The sequence below is a fragment of the Heloderma suspectum genome, chromosome 5 (genome assembly GCF_057233095.1).
Source record: "Heloderma suspectum isolate Gila_16-S chromosome 5, 16-S_ref, whole genome shotgun sequence".
Classification (NCBI taxonomy): Eukaryota; Metazoa; Chordata; class Lepidosauria; order Squamata; family Helodermatidae; genus Heloderma; species Heloderma suspectum.
Genome location: NC_139462.1, coordinates 103,196,899 through 103,210,676, shown reverse-complemented (window position 1 = coordinate 103,210,676; position 13,778 = coordinate 103,196,899). Strand labels below are relative to the sequence as shown.

At 40.3% G+C, this 13,778-nt stretch overlaps 1 protein-coding gene across 4 annotated transcripts in view; it reads left to right on the top strand.

The window, feature by feature from the left end:
• The window catches only part of TBC1D1 (TBC1 domain family member 1), a 127,588-nt gene extending 114,715 nt beyond the window's left edge, over nt 1–12,873 (top strand). For all 4 annotated transcript variants that reach the window (XM_084856953.1, XM_084856955.1, XM_084856956.1 and 1 more), the window contains 3 exons: nt 6,333–6,502; nt 7,581–7,751; nt 9,498–12,873. In XM_084856953.1, coding sequence (XP_084713079.1) covers nt 6,333–6,502; nt 7,581–7,751; nt 9,498–9,701 — 545 coding nt within the window. In that variant the 3' untranslated portion in view covers nt 9,702–12,873. The remainder of the gene's footprint in view (nt 1–6,332; nt 6,503–7,580; nt 7,752–9,497) is intronic.
• Nucleotides 12,874–13,778: the final 905 nt, after the last annotated feature.

The window sequence follows — 13,778 nt, the reverse complement described above, 5'->3', positions numbered from 1 at the left end:
CACCTCCACACTCTGAAGAGCAGCGCAGAGCAGGGCAAAAGGACGTGTTCCCGGAAGCAGGGAGTGCGAAAGTGCTGGTACAATGCTTCCTATGCATCATCCAGCCTCTCTCCCCCACTCCGAAGTCCTGCAGCTAGACAGCCAAAATTGGCTGTCTAGCCGTGAATGCAGGGCGGCTGGAGCACAGAGGAGCTCCACCTGCTCTGTATTGGATAGATGGTCACCTCCAAGTTTGGAAGCAACCGCCTATCCTGATAGGATTGTTCCCTCCATCAAGCTCTAATGACAGTAACCAAATTCTAACAAAAAGGCGATTGGTTAAAATGGGGCAGTCATCTTTTATGTATAGCCCCTTCAAGAAGATTTTACAAAAACATTGTAGATTTTGTTAAAACTGTCCATAATTTTGGAAGAGTATTCCAATTTGACAAAACTATATATGGAAGCCCTAATCTCTCTCTCTCTCTCTCTCTTTCACCATGCCTTATTATAAAATCAAGCTGAGATTCCAACTATAACATGTTGCAGTTATAATCCAACATTCCTCTTTATAGTCATGCATAATAAAATGAGCTTTGGCATTACTTATCAATGCCTTGCTTGAATGCAAATAAACTAAAACATGTGTTATCTGTATATAATCTTCTCTATACGTTTCTAAATGTAGGCTTGTTTTTAATTATCATGCATTTTTCTATTTTGCTTGCGTCATGCAGAGAAATAAGTTTAGAAGCAACTTTCTAAAAGAGTAAATACATGTGAAAGGAACTGTGCAACTGTAATGAACATAAGCAAAGAGGCTCTGTGGAACAAAGACTACTACAGCTTAGAGAAGAAATGTGACAAAAACCACATTTTGCTTGCTACACTGGAAGCAATGCTTTGCAACAGTTTTTGCACCTTTGCTCATAAGTTTTTTTTAATAAGGAGAACATTCTCTCACCTCTGAATGATTAATTCCAGAGGGGCAGCCATGTCAGTCTGTTGCAGCAAAACCCACAAAGAATCTTAAGGCATCTTAAACAAAGATGCATATCACCATGCATTTGCCAGCCTTTAACATATCACAAGACAATTTGTTGTTTTCACCAAATAGTGGGTTTCTTAGGAAGAAAGGTGCTTTTTTATCGAGGCTAATACAGCAAACAAACTAGTCTAACAACTTTCTATCATCCATTTATGAAGTTATTTGCATCATCAGAGTCTAGCGAATAATGAAGTAATTAATCCTAACAGATGCACTTCATCTAAGTATCCTGAGAATCCATTGTTGTGAACCGCCCAGAGAGCTTCAGCTATTGGGTGGTATAAAAATGTAATAAATAAAATAAATAATAAAATAAATAATAACAATAACAGCAGCACCAATAATAATAATGACAACAACACTTAACATTTACATAGTGCTTTAGGGAGCAATCCTATGGCCACTAGACACTGTCTAGAGAGCCATAGGTAGGGGTGTACGAACCCCACTCACTCGAGTCCTCGGGGGGGGGAGGCAATCCGTTCCTCCCCCTGGAATTCTCCCTGGACGGCTCTGCTCTGCGGCAAGTCCGTGGAGCCACTGGCTGGGTCTGTCCACTGCCGGACTTCCGTCCGCTGCCAGTCGGACGGACACAGACCCGGCCGGCGGCAGGTAGGATCCAGCCGGCATGAACTTCGCGGGGTGGTGGAGGTGAGTGGACCGTTTCACCACGGACTCCGGGGGACTCATTGGAGTCTGTGGCGGAATTCTCCACCATCCCTAGCCATAGGATTGTTTGGTTTCTGGGAACCGAGGTCAGAGCCAGGGCTCTGACCATGGTTCGCAGAAACCGCGCTCCCTGCCACCTCGTAGCTGGCGCAGTTCTCTCTGCGTTTCGCAGACGTTATCTCAGTAACCCTTACAACAAGCCTATGAAATAGGTATTCCCTATGAAATAGGTATTCCCATATTCATTTAAAATATTTATATCCTGCCTTTTGGTTCTGCAGTGGAACCCTCAAAGTGGCCCCCAGTGCTCATAAAAACAGTCACAAAACCATTGAAACAAAAACAATCAGTCTGAAAAGCAACATAAGCACTCAAGCAAAAGCAACAGCATCCATCATGACAGTAATATAATCTGTATTGTCCAGATGGGGATGGACAATTGAGAATGGGAGAGGGTTGCAGTGGGAGGGGTGAGGCACCAGTGGGTTCAAAGCCAAGTAAAGGTTTGAACTAGGGCTTCGTAGTTCGCATCTCAGTCTCTTAGCTGCTGTGCTAATTCCAGATAACTAAATCATGGGTTAAAAATTGGCTATGTGGACTAGAGAGCAATGTTGTATGGTAATACTGCAAAACTGCCTCTGTTTTTTCTCTCTGTCCCTGTGAACCTTCAACACCCCTGTATAGACAGTATTATGAGAGTCCTGTACCAGAAAAACCCTTACTTGCTCAGTAGTAAAAGAAATGTAGAAAAATCAAGTTTACTCTGTTCCAAGATTGTAGATAATGTGGTTTTTGAATCATGCTGACATTCATTTGGATGTCTATACCGTATACTTTCTGGCTCATTGTCCATTTGCAGCAAGCTTTTGGACTGGATACGTTCTTAAAACAATTGGCCTTTTGTTTAAATGTTCAATGTGTTATAAGGGGTTCGACAAATTTTGGTTGGGCCAGGCCTTGGTGGCCAACCAAAATTTTGTTATTGCCAGGATATGCTGCTGACCCAAGCCTCGCAAAAGTCTCCATGCCTCAGAGCCAGAGAGGGGCATCTTTCACTGCCTCTGCACCTGCCCGGTGGTTGATGCTCCAACCCCCAAGCAGATGCAGAGACAAGCCTCTGTCGTCCCCTTCCTGCACAGAGCCAATGAGGAGCAGTGGAGGTGTGCAGGCTTCCACTGCCTTTGCTTTTGCCAGGCAGTTCACACTCCAAGCCCCTGACAGGTAGAGAGACAAGCCAATGCATCTGCACCATCTCCCTCTAGCTCAGAACAAGAGAAGGGAAACAAGTTTGTTTCAGCTCTCTGCTTCCAATCAGCAAGTGCAGAGCTAAAACAAATAGCTGGCTTCCACCCATATTTGGGGCTGAGGAGCAGACAGGGATATCCCTCTCCTCCTGTAGTCCAGCACTGGAAGGATCATCAGGCTTGTCTCACTCTCCAGAGCCTGGCTAACCTCTTGCCATGATCATGAGCAAAACTGTCAAAGCCTGATGTTATGTAGAAGCAAAGCAAGTGTTCCAGCTTGCACACAAATATAGCGCAGGTCACTTTGAGTTGATCTCCATTGTTTCACGATGTCTTGCACATGCGCTGCATTCAGCTTTCCTTGGCTAGGTGTTCAGCATTATCTACCCCAATTCTCACATGTACTATTTTAGGATTTTCATAAGAGTTGATCAGTTAAACTGTATGCTTTGGTGGAAATTAATATTGCCCAGATATAACCAAGGACTTCATATGCATTGAACATACTCAGTTCTACAGATGGCAAATAGTTATAAGGTCAGACTGGAATGAACAGTTGTTGCTAGTAATCACATATGGTATAAGTGAAAACCAACATAAGACACAATTTTTCAGACAGATACATGTGCATTTATCACATCTACCTTTTGCTGGAGAATATGTAGAATTGCCACATCATCCTCTTGTACGCGTTTTAGAATAAATGGTGCAGAAATGCACAGTGTTATCCATATGTCGCATGTTGTTAGACGCCTTCAAATTAGAGAACACTGGGATATAGTTGCTATCACCGGAACAATTCTTGACAAACAAGAACTGAATCTCTGAGGAGCATTTGGTAGATTACCAGCTTCTTAAAAGTCGAGGCAGGTCTGCACAATTATGATCCACCAAGCTCAATTTTTTTAAATTATTTATTTATGTATTAGATGTGTATGCTACCCAATTGGCAAATGCCCTTGGGGAAGTTTACAATCATAAAACCAAACAATAACAATAGAGGAACCCCCAAATACAATAAAAGTATCAAAATAATACAATATTTAACTTTTTTAAAAAAATTAATATTGAAAACATTGAGGAGCCAGCAGTCAAATTAATAATCAAGCCACGGGTTAAAGATTAAATGCCTGCTTAAAGAAGAAAGTCTTAGCCTGGTGCCTGGATGTATACAATCAGTATACATTTGTATATCGATGTAGCCCACTAGCCCTGTATGGTGGCTCACCCAGGGGCACAGTGGAATGAATGGTGTTGCTGCCTACCTGGGACTGTAAAAACTGAGAGTTTGATAAGCATCTAGAAGGCCAGAATGCATGAGAGGCCAGCTATGTTTGGCCCGGTGGGTCACAGTTGCAGTGGCCTAATCTACTTTCTTTCCTTTGGGTGTTCCAATCAGCAGGCTAACCTTTAGACTACATAGCACTTATAAGGAAGAAATGAAGCTGTTGGGAAAGCCTTTCTCAAAGTTGTGACTGACAATTGACATTGATAAATCCAGATCTAGACAATGGATAAGAGGATACTTATTTACAAAAAACATACACTAATCACATAATCTTTCTTAAAAATAACATGCAAAGTAGTAATACATGACTATCTGTGCTAACTCCATAGCAGTTTGCACAGTTGTAGCACACCATGCTGAACACAGCTGAACAACTGCAGATTCTGATCTGCCCCTCTGTTTTTGCAGCCACAGGTAAGCACCAAAACCAGGAGATTCATAGCCCCAAGAGGTCACCTTACATGACTGATGATGGTCTATTGAGCCCCTGAGGAATTCCCGGGCATAATTGGTGGGCTGCATTCAGCTTGGTGAGCTACAAATTGTCCATGCCTACTCTATAGTTTCTATTTATACGTGTTCTTCAAGATAACTTGTTTTCATCCAAGACAGGTTCACTTTTCAAATTTTCAGATAAATCTTAGTCTTAAACCTCCCTCATGCACAGGCTTAAATTTGATATTAAAGTCACTTGGAGTCTGGTTCACACAATATTTTTTCTCTCAACATGAGCAGTCTGAACTTTTTCGGACATATATTCACTGGGCAAATATAATATGTCAACCAAGCAATCACAGCTAAGGGCTTGTATCCAACAGTAGTCCTACTTAGAGTAAAACCATTGAAATTAATGGAACTTAAGTTAGCACTAATATTGGATACAGCCCATGGACAGCAACAATTCCCATGCTGATAATAGGAATGGCTGTGGACCATAACTGCGATATTCTGGGTTCATATATTAAATTTGTCCCATACAACTATGTTCCTAGTGGCTGTAGGAAGTGCTCATGTAGAAAGAAATGTATTTGTGTGAATCATGCAGATTTATAAATCTTTCTCTAATATTGTGATTTTTCTCAAGTTTAAAGCAGTTTCTTTTATTCTTATAAAGTGTTTCTTCTTATTTTGAGAATATACTAGTATGGATGTCAGAGAACATCTTTATTCATTCTTTATTCCTTTTTAAGATAGATAGATAGATAGATAGACAGACAGACAGATGAAGATAATAATAATAAATATTTTTCATATTGTATTGCAAATCTAAAACGTTTCTACATACAAACAAGACATTAAAATTATAAAGTAGTTCTTATTTTAATGAAAGCACAGACTTGAAAAGGTAATGAATGCTTCTCTTATGGTAAAGGAAAGATTCCTATCATTTTGATGTAGAGACCATCCTCTCACAAACCATTTCTGAACAGCGGTGGTCATTTTTCTCTGATAACGGCCTGAGCATTCACAATGGAAGCCCCACTTCTAAAGATTAGACCCACATAAGGTATGGAGTATGGATTGACTATATTCTGGTCAACTAAGAACACACAGTGTACCATACTGGACTAGCAAACCCACTCCCATCATCACAAATCTAAAATCTACACCTGCAAGGTATAGACCAACAGTTTAGTCTACTTGTGAAGATGTCCAGAGACTGATACATAGTCTTGGAAAGAAACAGAGGGTAAGATCTTCTGCTACAAGGCACAGGACCAAACCACAGTGTGCTGGTATTAATTTATTATTAATGTATTATATTTGCATTTGTCCTTTCCTCCACGGACCTCAGGACAGCATGTGGACATTATTCCATTTTATCTTCACAGCAAGCCTGTGAAGCAAGTTAGTCTGAGAGAGAATGTAACTCGCAAGGTTCCTCAGTCAGCATTATGGCTGGGGTGGGGATTAAAATTGATGTCACCCTGATCCAAGTGCAACATTCTGTCAAGTAGACCACACCAACTTGGAGAGCAAGTGCACTGCATCCAATGTACCAGGAGAACAAATAGCTCCAGGTGGCTCCAGTAGAAATTATTACAGTACTAATGTACACTTCCTTAATCTCTTCTCTTCCTATTTTTTCCCCTCTGTCTTTCAGACATGCTATTTCTCCAGGGGTCAGAGGTTATATTTAAAGTGGCCTTAAGCCTACTGGGGAGCCATAAGCCCTTGATTCTGCAACATGAAAACCTGGAAACTATAGTTGATTTCATTAAAAGTATTCTCCCAAACCTGGGCTTGGTACAGATGGAAAAGACCATTAACCAGGTATGAAGCTGAACATTGTCAAGGAAGATGTAAATTGCAAATTTATGAGCAATTTATTTGTGTATTAGTACTTATTTTTCTAACTGAACTGGTTTGCAGTAACTCATTTGGGGAGTTTAGATGTAGGAATTATTTTTTCTATGCAGAACTAGAATATTTTTAGATGATAGCCCGAACTATTTTAATGTAGCCTTTGAGTAATATTATAGCTAGATTTCCTATTGTGTTTTCCTAATAAGCTTTGTTTATTGGAACAATGGAAATGCTTCGGATGCTTGAGTAATAGTAATATATCCTGTGCACAGCAACCAATATTTATTGTGAATGTCCTGTCCAAGGAATATAATGCAGTCCTTCCTGAAGCAAGAAATGGCATATCTCTGTAAACAAATGGGACCAAATGCAATGTGTTCTGCTTTATAGCAAAATGGCTATGAAAGATTAAAAAAAGAATGGCAAATCTTTCACAGGACCTCTAAGAAGAGAGAGAAATACAGTAAATATACCACAGGGCTTATAACCAGCTAGCTATTTGGCTAAATAATTCAGATCATCATATGAAAGTCACCCCCCTCCCCATCACTTCCTTGACCTTTAGTCTTCAAAGCTCCACCATCTGTCCATTCCTTCAAACTTCTCCTGCCTCCATCTGTCTTCCTCCAGGCCCTACCTCTCAGTCTTGTACATATTCTATCCCACTTCCATCAAACCCTCTGATTCTTTCCATCCTTTCCACTCAAATTCCCAGACCTCAGCCTCTCTTCATATCTGGCACTCCATTCCCCCCCACACACACACTTTTGTCAGTGGCCCTTTTCCCAATTCCTTTCTTAACTCTTCCTTCCCTCAATTCCTTATCTTGTACCAATTTACAACCCAGTTACATGGTACCTGGTGAGCTTGACCTTGTGAACTACATATGTTCAGCCCTCTAAATCTATGCAGTTCATAGCATAGGTGGATGATCAGTATAATCTAGCCACTTGTAAGACTGCTGTTTCTGTGGTTTTACTATGTGGAGGAACACACAACTACTTAACTCTCTTTGACACAAGTCTCTCTTCCGTTTTACCACCAGGTTTTTGAGATGGATATCTCCAAACAGCTGCAAGCTTATGAAGTTGAATACCACGTACTTCAGGATGAACTGATAGATTCTTCTCTCAATGACAATCAGAGGATGGATAAATTAGAAAAAGCCAACAGTAGTTTACGTAAACAAAACTTTGACCTCCTTGAGGAGCTGCAGGTACAAATTGCACATTATAAAATGCACATTAAACATAATTTGAAAGCAGGTGGCTACTAACTTTACTCATTTATTTACAGCTGGTAGTATCAATATTCATTTTTATATTTCAGAAAACATTTGAACTGTGAAATCTTTCTTGGTTTCTAGTGGAAAATCTGTTGGCATTAGGATTTATGATTTTAAAAATAAAAGTCCTAAAAATATACTTAGTGGATTTAAGGACTTGGTTCAACTGCAATGTCTTTAGAAGAAGCACCATATTGTGCCTTTAAATATTAGATGTGTATGCTATGGGTGTGGTAGACAGTTGCTAAGCAGAAGCATGGTAAGCTGAACAGAGTACATTTATGAGCCACTTAGTCAACTTAGCAGGGTTATGAGCTATAGCAGCCTTCCCCAACCTGGCGCCCTCCAGGTGTTTTGGACTACAATTCCCATTGGCCCCAGCCAGCAGGAGCAATAGTCAGGGATTATGGGAGCTGTAGTCCAAGGCATCTGGAGGGTGCCAAGTTAGGGAAGGCTGAGCTTATAGCATCAATAGAAATGCCTGAAATAGCGCACCCATTTCTTACAGGTACATACACTCAAGTAGTATATGCCGGTGGTTTCCTATTTTTGGATTTTTCTGCCTTGGAGATAGAACTGAAGACCAAAAAGATGGATATAACACAGACTATTCAAGTTAATGCTGCCAAGTAAAGCTTGCTAAAGCTGAAGAGGCAAAATGCCAATTCTTCAGTCCTTGGCAGACAACATTTTCTTTGATCTGAGTCATGATTCCTGTTTCTTTACCTCAGTACCAGTGAGATTCATACTGAGTGTAGCTCTGGATTAACAACACTATGCATAATTAAAATGCCTTAGTTAATAAATTTAAACAAGTATTAGTCAATCTGGCATAGATTTATTTTCACAGTTTTTCTGCTCTGTATTATGTTATAGGCTTGATGTCATTCTAGAGCTTAAATAATCAAGATTTGGAAGTGATGGAGAGCATATATTAGAGACAAATTTGAATTTATTATTAAGTAGCAAACTGTCCATCAGTCTGTCCATATGGTGCTTGGGGGAAACATAGCCCATAGGTTACAGGCCAAAACCTTCCTGGGGAAAGGAGTACCACTCACTCACATGTGTCCCAGATTTTATCCCAATTATTTCTATCCTGTAGAACTCAAAACGAGCCACTGGGGAAACAAGGGGCAGTATCCAACAGGGCATTTCTGCCCCAGCTGATTCACTTCTGCAAGTGGTGGGTCCTGCCTATTCTGCTGCACAAGTGGGACCCAACGCATATGCAGTGGAGATCTAGCGCTTCCTAGCAAGCTCTGCTGATCTGCCCATTCCAGAAATGAGTGTTTGGGTTTGCCACAGAAGTGCTAAATTGTCTCTGTGTTAGTGGTGAGGGATTTTTGTACAACAGAATCAGCAGGGCGCCAAAGAATCGGCAGGGGCATAAGCACCCCATTGGATACTGCCCAAGGTTGGTTAATCAGCTTTGCCCCAGTATTACTTCCATTTCTTCAGCATGGAATCCCAAAACTGACTGTGAATTAAGTATGCTAGCTAGTGGATGGATCTAGCATTGTACCTTTACTGTTGTATTTTATTCTTCTACATGTATATTCCAGTTTGAAGCATATGTGGTTTCATGTAAGATGGATGGAAACCTGCTGAATGAGCAGTGTATCTTCTTTCCTTCCTCACAAACACTGCGTTCATGTTTCCTGTTTGTTCTTTAAGGTGGCAAATGGAAAGATCCAAAATCTACAGGTCATGGTTGAAACTTTGCTTAACACTGAAAGCAAGCTGAAGCAGACAGTTCTCACACTAGAGCTGGAGAGGAAAGCATTGCTGGAGACAGTAAAGGAGTTGCGCATGCACTCAGCAAACCCCAGTGGAAAACCTCAGCTTACCAGACAAGGGCATATGGATGCTGCTAACTGAAAGCTGCAGACGTCCTTGAGGTGGAAAATTCCATGCAGAAAAAAGGGAAGAACCATTTTCTGAAGCCACCATTAGATTCTTTCACATTGTCCTTCACATTGTCCATGCCTTAAACTTCAGTTGAGTGAAACAAAGTCTTTGCACAAAAGAGAAGCATGTTACTAATGGAAGAAACTCTTGCTTGTTCGTATCTTAAATTCTTTGAAATTATACATATATACAATACAACAAGCAGAAGAACCTTTATGCTGCCTTTCTTCTTTTTGCTTTTGACTGACACATTTCCACTCCGTGGTAAACCTTTGTCATTTACCTCTGCAGTAAGTGCTTCTCTACCTAAGGGCTTTATATTGCTTACATCCTAAGCATTGTGTGCTACAAAGGTACTAGAGAATTACAGCACTAGGAGCTCCTGAACTGATTTCCTTATTTAAGGGGCTACAATGTATTCATCTGTGCTTGTACGCATATTTGTGATACTTTTTTGTTCTTTGCCTGAAGCTGAAGTGGGTTCCACTTATTCACATTGAATTTTTAAAACCGTGGTGTTGCCTGAAGACATCAACTTAGTGAACCCCAGGGAGCCAATATAACTATATAACTTTTGGGATTACTCTCTATCATTACAAATGTGATATTTTAATTAGGATTTTTTGGTTTGTTTTTAACATCCAACATTATAGCATGGTTTAACGCTATGATAAAATAGATCAAGTTCACGATACTACTTTCCCCCTCTCTAATATGTGTATCACCTAAGTCTGAAACTCTCATATCATTAGGATGGATCATGCCATAAAGTGTCAATTTATTTATTTTTGAATCATTGTGTGTTGTACGCCTTTGGTTTCATCAGTGGGAATCTGATGATTGCCAGTTTTAATTTCAGTAGTTCATTGGACACCCAACCCATTCTTGATGAAATCATGTTCTTCAAACTTTACCTCCTGAAATTGTGGAAGTAACTTCCAAGGGTTGCTTGTATGAAAGCACAATCATATATGTGTCTTACTCTAAAGTAAGGCACACTGAGTTCAGTGGGGACTACTCCTATATAACCTGGTATAGGATTGAACTTTAAAACCATTTTACACAGAATAGTTGACAGATGTTTGAAATAGGACTGCAGGTTCTCTCAACAAGGCGCCTTTTGGGGTAAGGTGATGCATTTTAAAGATCTTCATATCAAAGAAAGTATTTTTAGGACAGTTAAAAGCACTTCAGATACAACTGCGAATACTATAGTATTCAACAGTATGCAATTCAAGATTTACTATACAGAAGGATCAATTGGTAACACAGATTTGTTTTGCTGGCTTTTAATATTACAGGGTTTTACTTAAACTAGTCATATTACAGTTCATAAACAAATTACAAGGGCTTTTTTTCCTATCAAGGGTGGTTGACAATAATTATTATATCACATAGTGAATTTCCAGTCTAGATTAAAGGTGAAATCCAGAAATGTTAAAACCTATGGGAGATTTACGATTGACTCTAATAGGATGTGGGCCGCACTTTCTGGGCATATCTGCCCTACAAACTGATTTAATGGTAATTTTTCCCCCCGAGAAACCCTCAGACTGCATTTCTGGGGAGTGGGGGAGATAATTTTCAGCACTCTTACCATTGTAATTTCACTGGATTGTTAAAAGGACACCATAATAGTTAAACTGGTATAAAACTGATATTTATTGTAATGTAGATGCTCCGTAAGTATCATTTATCATCATCATCATTGTGTTTATTTCTGTGCCACTTCTATGAGTTGTATCCAATGTTAGTTCTTCTTCGAATGGACCCATTGAAATGAATGAGATTTAAGTTTGTCAGTTACTAACTTAAGTCCCATTCATTTCAATGGTCTGCTCTAAGTGGAACTAACATCGGACACAACCCTAAGGTCATGTTTTATGAAGAGGACAATATGTTCTTTAATTTCTAAAACCTTAGACTGGCTCCTTGAAAACCTGCCCTCACAAATTCACTGCCTGGTTTTGCATTCTTAAACATTGGTAATGACAATCTATGAACTTGTTATTGTGTATGCCTGGAGACAACTCTTAACAGTTCGTATTTCAGTTTTTAAACAACTGTTTCACTTTGGTTTCTTCAGAAGTTTTATTGTATTTACTCTTTTGAGTGCTCAGCGGTGTTGCATATGGACAGAGGCAATAACTGATATATAGGCTTTTTAACACTAAAAAGAAGAGCAATAAAAAAATGAAATGAACACCGCCAGATTCATGTTGTGATGCACCACAATTCAGAGTAGCGTCTCCTGCTGTACTCCTGTGGGATTATTAAATACAAATATGAAGAATCAATCAGCAGAGTAGGCCATGCATCCACAGGACCTCTTCTTGAGGCTGTCTGGGCAGCCTTCCCACCCAGAGTTTCCCACCATCAAATAACTTATGGTTGACTTCCTCTCACAAATGAATTCATGTCCCTCAACTTGCAGTGGGCCAATCATTGCTGCTAGCAATCAACAGCTTCTTGGTGTGTGTGCCTGCCCCTCATAGGGAGGATAGGACCTTCAGTCCAACTGTGTTTACTTCCAGGTCAGATGGGAGTTCACTGCTTGTAGAAACGCTGCTAATTATACCATCATTTTGTTCTTTGATCTCTATTTGTCTTGGATAAGGTAGGCAATTCTAAGATTTCTTATGAGAGGATAGGGTGTGTGTCAACTCAATTTGCATTCTTTCTCTGTCTTTCAGATCAGAGAACGCAGGTATCTGAACCCAGGCCTTTCAAATAATTCCCCCCCATGCTTGCGATAGTATGGGCCATTTTGGATTTCCATTTTCCATAGATATTATGATTACACTGGTGTTTCTCACTGCAACAGTATAAAATTTGAATGACAAACACACGTCCTTATACACCAGTATGCATCCATTTTGGAACCACAGCTATATTGGGGCTCCCAGCTGGAAAATTAATCATACTTACCTGTCATTCACACCTATGTGTTTGCTGTGGGAAACAAGATGTGCTTGCAACAAACACAATCTCTTCATAAAGTATGGTTTGGTCAGCAATAGCTTTCAGTTTCAGGACAAGACTGTGTTTTCTCTGTGCTATGGGTAGAATTCTCTCTACAGAAATTTATCCATATCTTCTACATTTGCAAATTCCTATCTGAATAAAGAATTGTACAGCAGCTATATTTTGACTTTCCCTTGCTTGCATATAATTGTGTAGGCTGTGTTAGTAAGTTCTCCTGCGTGTGTAAAATTCCCTCCCTTGGCACCTTGAAATGTAAGTATACAGATTACATGAATTGGGCAGAGAGAGGTTCTAATCATAAACTCTATCCTACAAAATTCAGGGATTCCAACATAAAAATGAATGGGGGTATTGCTATATGAGGAAGAGGCATCTACTCAGTGATACAGCACATGCTTTCCAAGCTGTACACTTTATCCCCTTTGCAACTTGAAGGAAAATCTGTGTTCCTGCACTGACTCTTGTCTTGCCAAATGACTAACAAGCAACCCTGATTGCTGGACACAAGCCAACCCTTGTGTTTTAAGGAAGGCAGCGGATTTGGGGGAAAGGAGGGCAGTACATATAAAAGCATCCTAGAATGGCATTTAATGAAATACTTGGGTTTTTTGATATGTTAGTAGATGACAAGTGGAGGTGTAGGAACAAATGGACAGTCAGGAACAGTAGCCAGTGCCCCCTATTGAGCATGGAGTTGAAGGGAGATGGCTCCCTTAGGGCAAAGTTGGAAGAGTGAGAACAGGTAGGAGAACTTTGAAATGGCTTGGGGATGCTTGGGTTAGATCCTCTCCAGGGAAGTGCTGCAGAATTAGTGAGAGGCTTGGAAACAGTGAAAGTGAGTCACATGCACTTGGGGTGGGGGCTTGGTGGGGTGACAGTATCTTAATGGGATGTTAGGCTTTCAGTTATAACTTGCCCTGAGCAAGCATTCCAGCGTCACCCTTGGGAGCCAGCTGTAGACACCAGGATGCCTTTTTCCTTCAAGAGGTTTTCACCATAAAAAGGATGTGGAAGGCAGGTGAAAGTTGGCAGTCAAATTGTCACCCAGGCACTGTCTCTGCG